This window comes from Thermobia domestica, chromosome 9, assembly GCF_964235325.1.
Source record: "Thermobia domestica chromosome 9, izTheDome1.hap1.1, whole genome shotgun sequence".
Classification (NCBI taxonomy): Eukaryota; Metazoa; Arthropoda; class Insecta; order Zygentoma; family Lepismatidae; genus Thermobia; species Thermobia domestica.
The window spans coordinates 51846633-51866112 of NC_137462.1; the positions used below are offsets into that span (position 1 = coordinate 51846633).

Below are 19480 nucleotides of genomic sequence, written 5' to 3' on the forward strand. Positions count from 1 at the left end.
TCGGATTGAAGCCTCTACCCCGAAATTACGGAATTTCTAAAACAAACTAAATATTAGTTTTGCCTTTACTCATAAACTTCAAGCTGTCCTCAAATAAAAAATTAGGAATTTTTAGATAAACATTAATAAGAAAAGCCCTTCCAAAAATACTTTTCTAAATCCGTATAAAATGGTATTTAATGTTGTATCTGGAAGATTATAGCTGAATATACAAACGAAACGAAATATTTGTTATGCCTGTACTCATAAACTTAAGCTCCTCTCAGGGACGTACGGAAGGGGGGGGACACGGGGGTCCGGACCCCCCCCCCGAAATTTCGACTTTTTAAAAATTTAGCCTAATTTTAGGGGCAATTTTAGCAATTTTAATATAAAATAGCTTCATATTTAGTTTGGACCCCCCCCGAAATAAATTCCTGGGTACGCTACTGGCTCCTCTTAAATAAAAGTTAAGAATTTTTAGAAAAACCGAACATTATTCAGAGAAACCTCTCCCAAATATTTTTCTAAATCCGATATTGATTATTTCTATCAAATGGTATTCAAGCTTGTGTCCGGAAGATTATTGTTAAATCATTGCAGAGCTACAGTATAACGGAAATGTGGAAGTACGCTCTGATGGATATATTGAAAAACATAAGTTTAATTATGTGCTAGAAGCTAGAGTACTAAGCTCTAAGAAGTGAAACACGAATGACTAAAAAGAAATCTAGAGAAGAAAAATGTCGATAATTCAGAAGTTAAAATAAAGTTAAATATCCTCTACAATTGCCCTCAAATACTACGTACTTTATGTTTACTTTAATTCATAAACCATGTGCTCCATACATCATGATGGTGAATTCTAGAGCAAAATATGGCATTTAGGTCATGGAATCTTATTTAACTTTAGATTATACTATAAGAAAGCTATTTAAACAGAAAAATCATGAAAATGAAAAAAGCCAAAATTTCCAAAATTCTCGTTTTTTTCCCAAAAAAGCCGGCTTTTTATGTGCAAAAAACCATCGATTCAAAAAAGCCGGCTTTTTTGCATCTCTACTTTTCTGGGATTTGATGTAAATGGATACGAGCCGTTTTGGAATGGACGATTCAATATACTTACCCTCATACATATCTTTTGTTCTACCAAAGTTGCACCATGTTCAATCATTCTTCACGTATGTTTATGCATAGTATTTACCTACACATTTCTATGAGGTTTCTTTAACCAGATGTTGCAAGCTTTACCTATTAGTTCATTTAGCCTTTGTTCTTCTTCTTCTTCACAACCGGAGCGAATATCAGGATACCAGGGGCCTTCTATACATACTTTCATTAAATCGTTTACATGTTCACAACATCGGCATCGTTCTGAACATAACACTCTGTTCATTATAGTGAATGAATGCTCTACTTCTGCTGCAAGGATGTTGTAAAATAGAGGATCTGCCCATACAGCAAAATCGTGAAGCCATACGTCACAGCTTCGCCACACCTACTCTGCCCACTCCGTGCCACTAAGATTGCAATGTTTCGAGCCAACAATCATGGCAGAAGCGAGAACAGCCAGATCAGACTTGCCAGTTTAGACGATGCTCGGTTGTTTTTTTGGCTTCGTTGAGTTAATGTGATGAAGATACGTATGGGCAGATCCTCTATTTTATAACATCCTTGTTCTGCTGTGCCTACAGAAAGTCGTAGTACACTTGCTACTTCGGACAGAGTTGGGAACATAATTCTTCTTTCTTCTTCACAGAAAAAATCCAAGAGTTTTTGGTGGATGCTGATGTTAGGACCTGCAGAAACTCTTTTATAAATTTACTACTGTAGTTTGAGTTCAGATTTATTAACATTACAAATGCTGACCACTTCAGTTAAGTCAGGTAAGTAGCGGGTGTTTTTGAACACATCATAGAAGTGAGACAGTTGTTTGAGAGGACCACCAAACCTTTCCTTCATGTTGCTGATAATTTTTGATTTGTAATTGGAGAGAAGAGCCTTCAATTCTTGGGGTTTAAAATTTTCTTCCATTCTCTCACCCTCAGATTTTGCCTTCCTACAACACTTTCAGCATGCTCTGAAATCTCTTTAAAAGCGATATCTTCCAAATGTGCAATGACAGCTGCTACCAACTTCAGCGCTGTAACCATATCATTTCCATTTGGCATTTGCATACTTTTCCTTAGTTTTGCAAGTTGCTACAAAAATGTATTTAAGAGTTCTAGTGTGAACATTATCGATGTCTCTCTTAGTTATAGCAATAGGCAACCAGCATCTGATGACATGTCTCCTGTAGATATGCTCTAACGCAATGCATATTGCAGCATAATGTTTGATTACCACATAAACATTATCTTAATGTGAAAGCCACCTAGTGGAAGCAGGTTACACCAATTTGTGACAAGTAGTGTCTATTGAATATTCAATTTCCTGCAGAACTTTAAGCTGCTTGTGACTCCCGTGAAATGCTGTGTACAGTTTATTCACTACATTTACAACGTTTTGATTTCTTTTGAAGTTCCACACGCCCTTATCAAAACCAGTTGCAAAAGATAGCATCTGCAATGAACGAATATCAACCTAGGCGAATCTTCTTTGAGACGTGCCTGAACTCCGGACTTTTCACCGCTGAAATTTGAACCACCATCAAAAGCCACAGCAGTCAGTTTTGCAGTACTAATCCCTACTTTACGCAGGGGTGCCCACAAGGGGGGGCTATGACGCAAACTGCGTCATTGAAATATTTGGGGGGGTTAAAATCTATATAAATATGGTTGATGAGGGGGGGTAAAATTAATCGAAAAGAAGATTTTTTCATGGGAGAACACCTACGGATAGACAATTGGGGGGGGGTGCGTCATAGACATAAGGGGGGGTGGGCACCACTGCTTTACGTACAGGTATTTTTTGAATAATTGTCTCTGATGCATTCTGCATTAGTAGACTAAACTGGAACACTGCAAACTAAGGTCTCCTTCACTTTGCAAGCCTCTATGTAACATATACAAATACTCAGAATTTCTCTTCCATTTATATCTGTGCACTCGTCTGCCATGAGTCAGAATTTACTAATTCTAGAGAACTTGGCTTTTGTAGATTCAGTGATGGCCACACCAAAAAATTCTTGAACAGAAGCAATAAAGTGATGTGCATTCTCTGGAGGGTTTCTTATGTGCTGCTTTATTGTTCCTCAATGGTCAAGCGATGTAACTGGAGGTCTTCATTTGGATGTAGGCCTATGTGGTATTTCGTCGGAAAATAGGAAATATGCGATCTTGAACAAATCTTTAGTTTACTACTGAAATATCTTCACACTGAATGTTAAACTACTGATTGCCTTGAGTAGCAACACTGTCACTTTGCCATGAGGCCTGTAAATGCACACACATGATCTTCACTTTTGTCATGTTTTCATGCCTTTTCTGGAAGATCTGTGGATGAATATAAAGAAAGAGGGACTAACAAAGGTGACATTACAAATTATTCCGCCCATTCGTTTGACAGACTGACACTCTCACACTACCGTTTCTTGTTTCAAGCTGTTACCGAGTGAATGAAATAAGAGCAGTTTACAATGCTGCTCTTGACTGAACAGCCTGTGTGCGTCGCCACCAGGAGCCAGCTTATCACGGATCACTGTTGCCAATTTGGGGGGAAAGTCGCTAAATCTAGGGGATACGACTTCCAGGATAGCGACAAAAAGTAAATTTTCCGATTAGCGACTTTTTTGGTGATTTTTGAATGACAATACACCTATATTTTAGGTTTACAAGTGTAAGGTTACTAGTGTAAAATAATTACAAGTACTTTACGATGGAAGAAATAAGTGAGTGCGTATGAAAAATGGCTCTAGTAGAAGCTATTTTCCACCAGTGCCATATTTCTGCACAGTGTACAGGACCTCTATTTTATGTTTACAAGTGCAGCGTTACTAGGATGAAACCATAACAAGTGCTATTGAAACTCGTATCATTGCCAAAATCAACTTGTTTCCACTATCTTCGATTGCGCGCACATCTACTATCGCTGGCGTGCTGATCTCTTCGGACTTCTCCCCTCCCGCGGTACCACCCGGACCCACCAGCTTCGTCCTGTCTGACTCCGTTAAATAGTATTTTTCTTTCAATGGCCACCTAGTCAAGGTTGGTTTGCGTTTCTTAACTGTAGGTTTTATTCTACGCACCCGGAAGCCGTATTTATACGCTAATCGTAAAAGAATTGTAATTTTTCAGCAATTACTTCTTGTGACCCCTTTGGATTTTATCTATGCCAAGTGAAGTACTTTCATGGTGCCCAGTGGAAACTTTTTAGGTTATAATAAGAAGAATATTAGTGAAAGATTTATAATTTTTTAACAATTCTTTCTAGTGGTGTGGCAAAAGTAGATCTGTACGTTCTAATGGAGCTTATATAATATAGCATAAAAAGTGATAAGCTTCATAAACCAAGCTATCTTTTGTTGAGGTTATGTCTTCCACACCTGCATCTAACCTTTTCGAAGCATTTTAATATTTTTAATTTTATTACATAGATCAGCAGTTGTGATTTTTAAATTCATTTGATGAATAAATCTAGTGCTGTTCCTCTAGTAGCAATATTTCTGTAAAGAGTATTTTTTGTATTCCATAAACATTCATTTTCTCATATAATTATAAAAGTAATTTAATGTAAAATAAGCATAACCGCATGCCGGACACTTTTCCTTTCCCCTTAAAATGTTTTGGAATCAGGTGTTTACATTAGGCAATCTAGTCGTATTCGCTAGGCAATCTGATCGAATCGACCACAGAAAATAGAACGTCTTTCCATTCAGTTGCCAGTCGATTAGTCGCCTTCGATCAACAAGCGATTAAATTGAAGTCCCGTTTACACGGTCGATTAAGTTGAAAGTGACGTCAATTCAACTGAATCGAACGCAAATCGACTAAGTGTAAACGCCCCATAACCAAGCACTATTAGCTCGAATCAGTTCAGATATATCTAGGTTTATTTTTCTTTTGCTTATTTGAATCAGAGCAGGTGTTGACAAACGGGAAAAGGCGATAATATTTATCTCCAAATTCCCGCTTTGATTGCTGATATTGCCGATAGCAAACTGATTATTTGTAAAAACGTGAGTAGAAGTGAAGCGTGTAAGATTTCTTTTAAGCTTTTATTTCTTTTCGTTTTTCTAAACTCATATTTTCTACTTCGTTAAAATGAAATTGGTTATAAGGTTAAAAAATATGCATTGTATGAAAAGTGAAATTACTGTTAGTTACATATAAATCTTTCATTTAGGTTTTCGTGGCGTAGATAGGACTATGGCTTGAATTCATCACATACACACACACACACACACACACACACATATATATATATATATATATATATATATATATATATATATATATATATATATATATATATATATATATATATATATATATATATATATATATATATATAAGAGAGAGAGACGAAATTCCACGAATATATTTTTAGCGATTTTTCACCCAAAATTGGAGTCATTTCATTTCCTATTGGGCGACTTTTTGTATCAACTTATTGGCAACACTGTCACGGATAGGTTTTCAGTTTCCTATTGCGCGTTTGGTTTCCTAATCACCTTTGTTTTATTGATTATAGCGAATCAGTTTTGATATTGGTTTGATATGAGATTTCAGTTCTAACGTGGATTCTCAAGCAGTTCTTTGAGCCCAATACTTAATACAGTTGGATGAGTAGAGAAATAAAAATATAAAATCGAAGATAATATGTACATTGTTGAGTTTCGTGACAGCTGCCAGAAAAGTTTCACCAAGATATTATTTACTGGGCTATATTTTATACTTATAGCACCGATGATAGTAATAACATAAAAAATTGTTCACCCCCCTTGGAGGGTATCGACTTGTTTTGCCAGGGGGTGGTATTGCCTATCACAGGGAGGGTGTAAGGCAGTGATTTATTTGTTGATTTTGTAGAAGGGGGAATTTATGAAAGGTTGTGTTTCGTATAACAGAACAACTATAAAGTCAGGTTGGTTAACGTTATTTTTAAACCTATATACTTTGAAATTATGGTACTAGTTTCATAGCCAGTCCCCAAGTTCATATTTTTTATTTAAAAAAAAAACAATTTTATGATAAATATTGGTAGGGACATTAGATAAAATTTGGTTAGGCAGATGAGATCACATTCGTTACTTGCCTTGCTACTTTTCGTCCTACTGCTGAGGACAAGTGTGCAGCATCCAGCAAAGGCCCTATAGTTACATTGCAACCTGCATAACTTGTCATAACAAGTGTCACACTCCTACGTAAAGCTTTTGTTATGACAAGTAATTCTTTAGTCCATTCTTATTAGGTATTTGAAGACGAAATTCATCGCCCGAACAATAAATACTACAAAAGTTAAGAGTTTACATTTTGCAGAACAGCGATAGGTGCACATACATTTGAATCTAATTTTATTAAATAGAAGGGGAAAGAGGTACTAAATGTAATTCTTCATATCATAAATAAGTTTTAGTACCAGTAGAATTAATAGTACTGTCACAACGTACCTCACTTTAGAATAGTGAAGCAATAGGAGAGTGGTTTAAATCGGATACCGTCTTTTTCACAGTTGATTCAGCAGTTTCATGGTAGCAGCATGATGTCCATTTTTTATCCTGATAATGACATACTTTTCTGCATTGAAAGAAGTCTCGTAATGTCTTGTAGATTCGAGGATTTTTACAGATAAACGGGTTCTAGCGTCAGTGTGCTGTAAGTTTAAGCTGAAAAAGCCTCTCCCACAGTATGCAGAAGAAACTAGAAGAATAATGAATTTATGTTAAGATTTTGTAGATTTGGTCCAATATTAGGACGTTCTCTCGGAATGCTGCAGAATTTTGGCTGTATTGTCAAAGGGAATTTTTATTTTATTATTATTTTTTTCAATTTCCATTACTTCTTTGTCGCCGTATAACATTCTTGCAGACAATTCTTCTGGTCACTTGGATTGTAGCAAAACCTCGACCCCACTGAACGTTTCGTTAGGAAAGCAAGACTGTATGTTATCTCCTAGACCCTGACAGAATTGCAATCTTATTTGCTGGTACTTCTCAAGAGAACTGTCTAAGGGTTTTGCAAGTAGGACTCCACAAAACTGAGAGCTCCTTCGTGGCTAAGTGGTTAGCGTACGCGCCTTTGGCGTGGGAGACCCGGGTTCGATTCCCGGCGGGAGCTCATGTGGTTCGGATTCCACGTCTCATATAGCCTCGCTGCTGAAAGGGACGCTAAACTAAAAATCAACAATCCACAAAACTGAGCAGTTTCTTCAAACTGAAGTTGTGATTCTACCATGAACATGCCATCCTTTTCTTACAATGCTTCCAGTACACGTACAGTTGTTTCAGTTTTGCTTATTGCCTATAGAATACAAGGGATGCTGACCTTTCTTGTAGAAACAGGCTAAGGACATCTAGAAGTTCCAGCACATCTCGGATCATGGACATTTCATAAACAAAATTCCACTTAGTGAAATTTTGCAGGCCCGAAAATATTGCACGCTGCTCAAAGTTTCTCTGCAAATTTGTAGAAGCTTCTCGAAAGTGTTCCACTAGCGCAGGATAGGACTTCCACAATGCTTCTACTGAACGGTAAGAAGAGCCTAACCACCGTATATCAAAAACTGTAGTAATATTATAGAAGAGAATACCTAGTTCTTCTTATACAGGGTGCGGCAGAACTAAGGAGCAATAAAAAGTAAATCTGTATATATATATATATAAATGTTTTTATTTTCTAAATTAGTACAATATACCATTTTACATTAATTTAGTTTTGAAAATAAAGTGGCGGCCGTTAGGATCAATACATTGTTGTAGACGATCCCTGAAGTTTCGAGCAGCTCTTGCACACATATCGCGGGGTATGGCATTCACTTCGTCAATAATCCGCTGTTTTAACTCTGGTAGGGTGTGAGGGCGGCTTTTGAAAACCTTTCCGTTCAGATGTTCCTAAAGAAAGTAGTCACAAATGCTCAAATCTGGTGTCCTCGCAGGCCACTCAACATCACCCCTCAAAGAGACGAGGCGTCGCGGAAACATTTCTCTCAAAACACCAAGTAAAATTCGAGGTGTGTGAGCAGTTGCCCCATCGTGTTAGAACCACAAGTCCACCAGTCCATGTTCTTCAACAATTTCCTCCATTCTGGGTTGCAGAAAATTTTTCAACATTGAAACATAACATGTGGAATTCAGTCACGGACACTCCTTCCTCCTCAAAAAAGTAAGGTCCTACCACGCCAAATTGTGATATGGCACACCACACTGTCACTTTAGGAGAATCTTGTGGTCTTTCATGAATAATTCGGAGGTTACTTTCAGCCCAGTAGCGAAAGTTTTGCTTATTCACGCACCCACTAAGAAGAAAATGTGCCTCGTCACTACTGAAGAACGCTGCATTGGAGAGGTCTGAGCAAGCATTTGTTCATGCAGATTTTGACGGTTGGCGTAGTCTGCTGGGCATAATTCTAAAGCAATCATTATTTTGCAAGGATGGAACTTCAAATAGCATTGTAGAATCCTTCTCAAACTGCGGTCTGAAATCCCCAATGCAACAGCATGTCGTCGAGCAGAAAGTTGCAGCGATTGTTGAACTGCTGTTCTCACCCGTTGCACATTTTCTGTCGTTCTGATGGATCTGCGTCGGCCATGTGTATCTATTCTTATTGTGCTACCAGTTTCCTCCAACTGCCGAACCCAGAACCGAATTGTGTTTGCATTAGGAACGGCATTGTTACGTGGAATGTTGAACTGTCGCCGAAAAGCTCGTTATGTAGCGATCACAGATCTGTTGTTTTCATGATAAGTGCGAACGGCAAAACCACGATGTGCACCGGTCCAGACCACCGAAATGGGGTCAACGACTGAACAAAGGCAGACCACGTGCAACTGCCTACCCCCACCACAGCTCTCGCGGTAATCGATAGAAGCTGCTTAGTCGGTTCTGCCGCACCCTGTATTAATTCAGTTTCTCGTGTTCTACGGGGACATTGAGTAAACACCACGTAATCGCTCTACAAAGTTTTGAAAATGAACCATATCTGAAACCGTATTAACAACTTTGTGAACAACCAGTTCCTCATCTTCTGACTCATGTAGAAAAACACGAGTAAATTGGTGTCTAATTCTCGCTGCGGTAAAGAGACAGCATTATTTATTTCGCTTTGCATGTTACTGGCGCTCACAGACAAACTGCCATAAGTCTTCCCCATAATATCATTTTGGAAAGATTCATACGTTCGGATAATCACAGAATCACAAACCTCAATGCCTGTTATTGCCTCTAACTCAAATAATCCTAAAATTATATTGATACATATTTGATTAACTGCAGTACGAATATACACAACTTGTTCGAAGTCCATTAAATTTATTTCTTGCAATTTAATTTGATGTGGGGCACCGTAAACGATAGATGATTTTGGACAATAACGTAGGCAGTCCTAAATATCGTAGCTGTCTTTTTACCACGAATTTCATTCATAATTTTCCACCTGTCTTCTGCATTTGTCATTGAAACCTATATTTCTTCCCTATCCCTTTGTTCGCATATTGAAATGTGAACATTTCCTGTGTGTAATAGACTTTTCGTGGTCAAATATTTTATAAAAACGTTTCTTTGATGCATTTGCAATAATATCGTTGCACCATACACTTTGTACATTTATTCTTCTTTCTGTATGAATACCGAAATTAAATGAAATCTTCCAAGTTTTACGTCCCACGTTTATGCCGGTTAGGCTAAAGGAGACGGTGATGATGAGAAATGAATGAAATATTATTTTAATTTAAAAAGTGTTATAAAGATGTAAAAAAAATGCTCGGGCCGGGTTTGAACTCACGCCAAAAAAGATTACTTTACTGGCATATAGCGCTAGCCCACTCGGCCACGAAGACCGACAAGAACAATTGTTTGATTTCTGCTATTTGAATGAAACGTGGCAAGAAATGGATAACGCCAACCAATCAGAACTGTGCTTTTCGTTCCTACTTCCGGGAGCATTACTCTCCTGAGCTAGTCCTGCTTGTCAACGAAGAAGACACCAATTCACAACTGCTATCACTGAAAACGTTTTATTATTATTATTACTGTGCCACTCAGATTAAGAATGATAAGTAGCGATGCCAGTTGAAAGATTTTTTCTTCGGGAAGCAATTCTATAAACAAGACCACCACAGCTCGCGACAATATAGATACTGAAAAAATAAATTATTGTACTTTAAAACAGATTGTATAGACTAAGAAAGGGGGAAAATATCTTCCCAGGCTGGGAAGACTAAATTAAATCTAGAGAGAGGGAAGTCAAAATTTAGAAGGGGGGAAATTCCCAGGCGTCCCTGGCTACAAATAAATTACTGGTGTAAGGGAATCTTAAGGGGTGTAAAAAATTACCTGGTTTTGCCCTCGATTGATTGCCGAAAGGTGCCAGTGTGAAAGCTAGACATATCTACAAAACACTATAAAGTTTTAGGAGGAGAACTAAGAATAATTGACCTGGAATGCAGCCGCGATGCATCAGTTCTTTTGTTTAAGAATGCAAGGCCAAATATCTACAGCAGCCATGGGCGTATCTGGTGGGGGCAGGGGGACGCGTACCCCAAAATTTGTGTAGCAAAGAAATAGATGAAGGCTGAAGTACTTAAACGGAAGAAGTAAAGAAATAGGACAAACATATAAAGGGCATGTATATATTTGTTGTTGCTAAGTAGTAGTGCGAGTATTACATTGTATAATAAATACTTATGTGAAACTTTGTCTCCTGAGTGACGTGGTATAACTGAAGTAAAACAAGAGAAAAGAGAGAAACTGCAATTAATGAATATTGCTAAAGGATATTATTGCTATGTGAAAACAAAGTTGTTGAATGTCAAGAATAAAAGAGAAATGCAAAAGATCACAATCTTGTACTGATTGAGGTGGCATCCCACTGAAAGATACAGGGTGGCCCAAAAGTAAGTATACACCCCTGCATTGATCAAGTATAACATTCTAGTTTATGGGTTTATTTGCTTCAGCTCGTCCGAGCTTAAGACGTAAGTAAACACACATTAAGAACAAATAATAAAGAAACTAAGTCTACCTGATGGATATCAGTAGATGCAATGAGCTGATCAGTATGATACAGTATACCTACATTTAGGCCACCCTGTATAATAATGGAAAAAGTAGGAGACAACATGATAATACTGTAAAGTTTAAAGATGAGGAAATAAAAAAGAGTTTTGTTTGAAAATCTCGAAACTAGTTTTAGGAAGTTTTGCCGGCCAACTTGTTTCAAACGCTTTCTCGGCATGATCGGTTTCACCCCTAAACTTCCCTAATAGCATGTTGGTTTGCAGCAAGTCTTTCACTATATTTGATTTTAACTTGTTAGACTTTCCGTGCACTGTACACCTGCTGCAGGCGTTTTGAAAGAGTTACCCACAACTGTCGTAATTTCATTTTCACTTCCTAGATTTTACTTGCCTCGGAGGCTTGCTGCAACTTTGTAGCAAGTGTGTCAGTTCTAATTTCTACCAACAGGTGGCACAAAAGTCTAATCTTAGAAATCTCCCCGCTAGGCCGCCATTTGTAGTAGGTGAAAAGTGTGTGAAGCATTAAAACATGTGTATAATTACGATAATTACGTAAGTATCCAGTATATAGAGAAATTTTATATTTTAAACGTATATTGTTTGACAAAGTTGTTGAAATATATACTGTGCGATTGTTCGTATACAGTAAATGATCAGTTTGTAAAAGGCATTTAATGCAATGCAAGTATATACCTGCAGAAGACTTACTACACTCACTTGCTGAAGATCTGCTATAGACTTGCAATGCAAGTACATACTTGCAGAAGACTTACTACAAACTTGCTGTAGACTTGCAGTGCAAATGGTATCCTTGCACAGACTTGCGTCAAACCTGCACTAACTTGCTGCCGAGTTGCTGTGCACTTGCAATGCAAGTGGAAACTTGCAGTAGGCTTGCCGTGCAAGTAAACCCCTTGCAGAACCTTGCTTTGCAAACTTACCATACACTTGCGCTGCAGGCGTGCTGCAAGTTCGAAGAGCGTCAACTAGGAAGCTTGCATTAAACTTGCATCAAACTTGCAGACTTGCATTACAAGTCTGCTGCAAGTTTGCCAGACTTGAATTGCAAATCTGCTGCAAGTTTGCCAGACTTGAATTGCAAATCTGCTGCAAGTTTGTTGCAAGTCATTTTTGCTATCTGGGTTGGCATAAATTTGTAAATCAACCCACCGTTACTACATCAGTTTTGATACTGTTATGCAAACTTCCACGAAGCAAGTTGTTTTACCTTGCTACAGAATAGTGTCCTACCAAAAGCTATAAACGACATACTGTAGTGATATCAATATAACGTAAACAGGGTTTCGCAATAATTACGTTTTTACCATTAAGCAAATTTGCACTACACACACAATCAGGATGCATCATGATCTGACTTTCTATACTCACAATCTTGGGCCTTATGCAGAGTCGTTCTGACGCCTGATTAGTGCCATACTAAAGAATTCGACTAACGTTTCCTGCAGTAGTCAGGTTTTTAGTATAACGCTAATCATACGTCAACGACTCTGCATAAGGCGGCTTGTGTCTGATCAAACTTCTTCTCATGATATCTTTCATACACTCGACTTGAAACGATAGCTGATAACGCTCTCTCAATGCAGATATGTGCAAATGATCGGTTTCACCCCGCAAGATCGGTATTACCCCGTTCTACAGTACCACACAAATTCATACCTCTACGTCAGTTGTTTCCTCTTCCCAAACATGCTTTCAATGTCCAAAAATGTTGCTATTGCAGACCCTAATTTCAGCCCCTTCAAGTGGCTTTAGGCAAAAATGTTAAGAGATCAAAGTTTTAGCTCTGTACGAGTTGGAGACGTCCACCAATTTTCAATTTGTTAGGACAATTACATGCTGAGATATTCAAAACAATGTAAACGCCTAAAATCGAAAAAAAAACGCAAAATGGCGCCAGCCGTGTCGCCATGGGATGTTGTAAAAAAAAAATTACCGGTAGTTAATTTTGGTTTTGAAGTACCCCGATATAGGATAAACATTATGAAAAAAATTGGATTTTTTGGAGATGGTCGAGCGACACATGTTTGATCACTTAGGCCGGCTATACACTATAAGATAGATCCTAGGAAATCTCTTACGATTTATCCTAGAGTCAAAATCTCAACGTGTATGGCAACAGATCCCATGTCATTTCCTGTGTTCTGAACGATCCTATGAGATTTCTCTTGTTTAGAGCACGCTCTATTTCGGAAAGAAAATTCGTAAGATTTCGATTTAAGCGACATCAGGTGAGAGAAAGTGAAAACAAAACAAATAAAAACACAAATGATGAGGTATCTTCTGATCGTGCAGGTTTACTTTAGATGTACCACTCGAAATAATTGTTGAAAAATTATAATTTGTCACTATTTTCTAAATGATTTGCGTTGACCGACATGAAAATATCTTACATAGCATAGATAAAATCCCTGAAGGGGACCAACAAAAGCAATTGTTGATAAACTACAATTCTTTTACGATTTGCGTACAAATACGGGGTCAAGATATATATATATATATATATATATATATATATATATATATATATATATATATATAGTATAAAAACTATAGTGCAAAAAACGCAAACCAAGTTGTGCTAGGTTGTTTCTAGAAAGTACGAATGCTATTTAACCGAGTCAGAGCAGGGCTAAGCGGGGTCCCGAGCGTCAGTGAGGGGGTGCGAGCGAAGGAAGCAGGCGCGTCAGTTGTTGTAGTGAAAACGAGTGGTTTTTGGCAATGATAAGTTTGAATAGCACTTGTCATGGTATCGTGGTAGTAGCGCTCTACTCGGAAACATAAATTATAGCTTCTGTAAACTATGCAGAAATGCAGAAAATAGTATCACCGGTCAACTTTCATATGCACTCACTTACGTAAAAGTTTCGCAGAAGGAGTCCAGAAGTAAGCAGAACATACAAAATTTACAGGAGAAATGGAAGATGCAAGTACTTAGACCTAACACAACCTAACTAAATCTAACCTAATGAAGTTAACTAGCTTAAACTAACCTAATATTAATAGAAGTAAGCGAAATTCTATCACTTTTTGAAAATTGTGTTGGACCCATATACTAATATAATCTAACGTAACACAACCGTAACTAACCTGAACCAACCTAAACTAAACTAATGTGAATATAAACTACCGAAATTGTAGCATTTCGTAGAAAAAATAGCTGGACCCTTTCTGTTAAACATTGTCTCACCTATTTTAACCGTCGTTAAAACATTTATAATGATTTTACACTAGTAACCCTACAGTTGTAAACATAAAATACAGGTGTATTACTTTGTATTTAATTATGTTGCTTCCAAAAAAAATTGTTCCTTATAAATATGTCTTTTCATGCAAAGTATTAAATTTTACTTGTAAAACTTCTAAAATGTGGTGCGCCAAAAGTATACCAGCACCCTTCTGACTTATGTTTTTTTTTTTTTTTTTTTTTTTTAAGAGGTATCCAATTTAACAATATAGCGCCTGATATTAATATCAGTGGGATGTGCAGTGTGGTTAGCATAGTAATTCTTCAACTTTATACTTTTATTAAATAGAACTATTTCACAATGTTGATATACGTCATTCGGTCAGACAGGAAAAATCTTCACGTGTATGGCACACAAGGGTAAGATTTCCTACAAGATATGTCATAACATTTTTCCGAAGATAAATCCTAAGATATTTCCTAGGATTGATCTCGTAATGTATAGCGCGCCTTAGAATGGATTGACTCAGAGACGAGTACTTTACATTAGACAATGTATTGAGAGAGTAACCTACCGGCTAAATTCGTCATGTTGCCCAATTTTGATATGGTATTGTTTCTCCGTTATTTTCAAAAATAGTGAAAACTGACAAATACACTGTACAGCGATCGCCGTCCGACCCACCCTTGCAAAGACCTCTTAACTATCACCGATTGATGTGCTACTATGACCGTAAAATATTCTTTTTGAACTTCACATAGCCTCACTTTCGTAATTTACCTTGTTTGTAAGGCGATAGCTATTTCTTTTTATTGTAAATCCCTTGTTGCGTTCATATTACGCAATTTACCATGAAAATGAATGTTTAAAAAGCGCAAAACGTACAAATAAAACACTTATCTTGCATTTTACAGTAGCAATTTAAGATAACGAACTCGATAAGAGAAAAGAAAACAAGCATCAGTTTCCACCCGCACTGTCACAACGATTATGAGGAATTCATGAATAAAAGTTGTGGTGGTTCGGCTGCTGTAGGAACGTAGGGATGGAAATAAAGCAGGTGAGGATAAAATAAAAGTATTTACGTTATTCCGGTTTCCATTCCCTGATATTCGCTACATTTGGTATAGGCCTTATCTATGTAGTGTTTAACTATCAAGAAAGAGCTAACAATTTATGAGAAGACTATTTGCTTTTTTATTAGTCCTCTGGATATACCACCAGAGGATTCACGTTGCCGTTAATGGTGCTAATGAAGTTTAGGTATACCACATTTTGATAATTTTACAGATAAAAATTAATGCTCTGGAAGGAAAGATGTGTTACAAGGAACAAAATTCTGTAGGCGGCAAAATTAACTAGTAAGTATTAGAGTTGTATTTTATGTGTACAAATCTAGGGTTACTAGTGTGCAAATGATGCTGGTGTAGTTTTGGGATACCATGTTTTGAAAGATTTACAGGTAAAATGCAATATTTTGCATGAAAAGACATCTGCCATTAGTACCGTATCTCCGGACCAATTTAAAAACTGAAAAGAAAAACACCAAAATGTACTGCATTCTGTTATATTTTGTTGGATCGCATAAAGTTACGTTAGATTATGTTACATTACGTTAGAGGCATAAGACTACAGTGTAAAAACAAAAACCAACCCATGCTAGGTGGCCACTAAACGAATAATATCTAACCGAGACAGGGCAGGGCGAAGCTGGTGTGCTCTCGGATGTCCGAAGCGAGTAGGCGCGTCAGCGACGGTGGGTATACCCATAAGCCATGGTAGTGAAAAAGGTTTTTGGTAATCATAAAAATGTCAATAGCGCTAGCAACGCTTCACTTGTTAACATGCAACACAGCTTTTGTACACTGTGCACAAATAATTCCGGTTGAGTTAAAGGCCACTTACCTTCAAAACAAGCTTGTAAATTTTTCCAATTTCAAGAAAATGTTGTACAACAGTTTCCTGGGTTTCCCTACTCTTTTCCCACACTGTTCGCCTGTTCAGCATACCGTGTTTTTCACAAAATTTCAATGACTGTCTTTCGTTATTTTTATACAGCTCCACATAACTAATACATGATATGTCACATCCTTGACATACAGGGGCCATTTTCACATTGCCTTTCGCACTACTATATCGTAACAAATGTACCTCTCCGCGTAATAGTCCTTCCGCCTCACATACAGTTCCGCTTATATCATCAGAAACAACAACCTTCTCTACTTTTACTGTTTCACTTACCTCATTTTCACTCATTCCTCCTCACAAACTTAAATAAATTCTCCAATTGACCCGGTAAATTTCCTAAAATTGGTCCGGCAATACGGCACTTGAACCAGACATCTGTATAAAAAACAATTTTCAGCAGGCGACAGAATTAAATACAATGTAATACAACGTAATGTATTTTAATTTTACAAGTGTAGGGTTAAGTGTAAAATCATTACAAGTGCTTTCCGGCGGTTCAAATAAATGACTGCATGTGAAAGATAACTGTATTAGATAGTATTTGTCACTGGCACAGCATTTCTGCACAGTATACAAAAACTGTATTTTATGTTTACAAGCGTAGAGTTAGTAATCTGAAACCAATGCAACTGCTTTAGGACTCGTATCACTGCGAAAACCTACTGGTTTTCACTATCTTCGCTTACGTGCATGCCCATCGACGCTGACACGCCTGCTCCCTTGGCCGACGGGACATACCAGCTTCTTTCTGCCCTGGCTCGATTAAAGCATTCTTGCTTTTTTAATAGGTACCTAGTACAAGTAAGTTTGTGTTTTTTTGCACGAGTTTTTATGACATATATCGGCACGCTATATTTATACGTAAATCGTTAAAGAATTGTAATTCTTCAACAATTCTCGTAGGCCCGTTGAACTTCCATCTATGCTAAGTGGTATTGTCTTGTCGCCCAGCGCAAATTTTTTGGAGGACAACAGAAGAAATCAATGAGAGAATTATAATTTTCAACAATGATTTCAGTTGGTGTGCTTAAAGGTGACCTACACAGCAATTTCTTCGAATTAATGCTGCTGTTTGGCAGCTTCTTTTTAGTATTACGGTACACCCTAAATGCTATAAACATTTAGTACAGCAGAACAGTCCGAGAGCTAACATTTTAAAATTTGCGGAAAAATCTATTCATTAAGAAAAACTAATATGAACATATCACAAGTGACATAATGTAACATATTAATTTTGCTAAGCCCACTTCAGTTGGTATCTTTATGTGGAAACGGAACAATTGCGTTATTTACAACCATGAGAACAAATAGGCGTTATACCAAATGTTGGAACAAAGAAATCGACCTTTCTGCCGCAGAGTAGGTGAAACATGTTCTGAAACGTGTAAATGTTGTTATTACTATTTTTCATTTATCATAAGATTCACTGTTATTATCTTAGAGATTGTTTCTCAAGAATAGAGTTGCATTCCACGGTGCAGATTCACGTTAAGAGGGCTTTACCGTTTTGCGAATGAATACTGCGTCTGGACATATGCCATAAAGCTATACGTATAAGAAAACACCATCCAATTTTCTTTAGGTTGCCACTAAGAAACGTATGTTATCTAACCGAGTTAGGGCAGGTCAAAGGTGATAGGCCTACGAGGGTGTTTCTTTAGCTAGCAAGCGCGTCGGCGACGGTGGGTGTACGCGTGAACTAGGATGTTGCAAAAGGTTAGATTATGTTCGGTTAGTTTCTTTCATTATTCTTTCACACTATTATGACCGACTTTTCTGGGTTAATTGCGAATAGCACGACTTATTTTGGATTGCTAACAGACGACATTTCTTTCTCTCTCTTTTTAACCATTTGCTTCAAACTTTGGCTTTGTGGCTTTTGGCGCCCACAAAAGGTTATTATAAACCATACAAGCAGTCCCCGTCTCCACCGACCGCTGGGAAGATATCGGGGTAGAGAAGAGTGCTTGCCGTAAAGATTAATGAATATAACAAATTAAATAATTTATGAATTGTTACAATACATTGTAAAGCTACGAGCGATTACGGCTAAGAATTAAACGTTAAATTTAAATTGCGAGTACTATGTGTTATGATTAAACAAACAATATATAATAAGTAAATTACAAGAAAATTATATATTTAACAACTTGAACGCTCAAAAGTATTTTTTTTTAAATTATTTACTTTGATTAGGTGGCCTTTTTGATTTATAAGAATGATTTCACTATGCATACTGTACTGCACAAGGAGGGTGAGGATTAAGTTAGCTGCAGTATTTTTTTCTGGGCTATCCTCTTTACAGACTCTGGTTCCTAAATTTAATTCAGTAATTCATTTGCCATACGAAAGAAATTATCCAATAGTTATGCTGCTCACAACAGGATTATTGTTTGGAAGTGCTCCTGCCAAGGTCCACTGACTGCATCAAATTACGTTTGAAACTAGCTTGTTAGCTCTTTTCCTTTTTGGCTACAACTACTCATAAAATCACAAAATGGATTTAGATGCAAGGCTCGTTTTATAATTATTTAACACCGACACTTGGTTTCTTTTACTTCAACTTTTTAGGAACAACAGCGGGCACAAAGCTTTGGAAATTTAATCAGGTCGACGGGCTGGGTGCGAGCCCGTGTAAAGCCTACTCTACGTGCAGGACGAATGACAGGTGCGAGGCGCACCTCTGCTTCACCGAGTTTTTTTTTTTTTTTTTTTTTAACAGACTGACTTGCTTTTTTTGACAACCTCTTGTGTTGCTTCTTCAAAGAGAAAATCCCAGGTTTGACTTGAAACGCAATCAACTGACGCAATGGCTAAACTTAGCGATGAGACTTCTTGCTGGAATGTTTTGTGAAGCGATTTTTTTTATTTTATTTTATTTTTTTTATTTATTTTTTTTTAAGCAATAAAAGGACTGCTGGGCGATGTGATCGAAGTTAGTTGCACATACACACATTTAAACATATATATGTATATGCTTGGGAAAAGAGAGATTTTCTGGAAAAATTTTATACGAGGCCTGTTTATTACTTTTGAAGTTTACACTGCATAGACTGTTTTTCTTTTTTTGATTAACACAGTTAATGAGCGCCAAAAAATTCGTAATACTATCACTACGGTATTCACATTTAAATATGTAACTCTTTCTGCATTTATTTTATTTTATTCTATTAAGGCCTTCCTACATTTATCACATTTTCTGCTAGTTCCAATA

General features: G+C 37.2%; 1 protein-coding gene across 2 annotated transcripts in view; it reads left to right on the plus strand.

Moving 5' to 3' along the window:
* Positions 1–14845: 14845 nt before the first annotated feature.
* The window catches only part of LOC145694636 (acylamino-acid-releasing enzyme-like), a 46176-nt gene continuing 41541 nt past the window's right edge, over positions 14846–19480 (plus strand). Inside the window, exon 1 of one of the 2 annotated variants that reach the window (XM_081771046.1) lies at positions 14846–15358. In XM_081771046.1, coding sequence (XP_081627172.1) covers positions 15344–15358 — 15 coding nt within the window. In that variant the 5' untranslated portion in view covers positions 14846–15343. Of the gene's footprint in view, positions 15359–16941; positions 17068–19480 lie in introns of those variants that run through there. The other variant, XM_081771045.1, reaches the window with a different exon arrangement.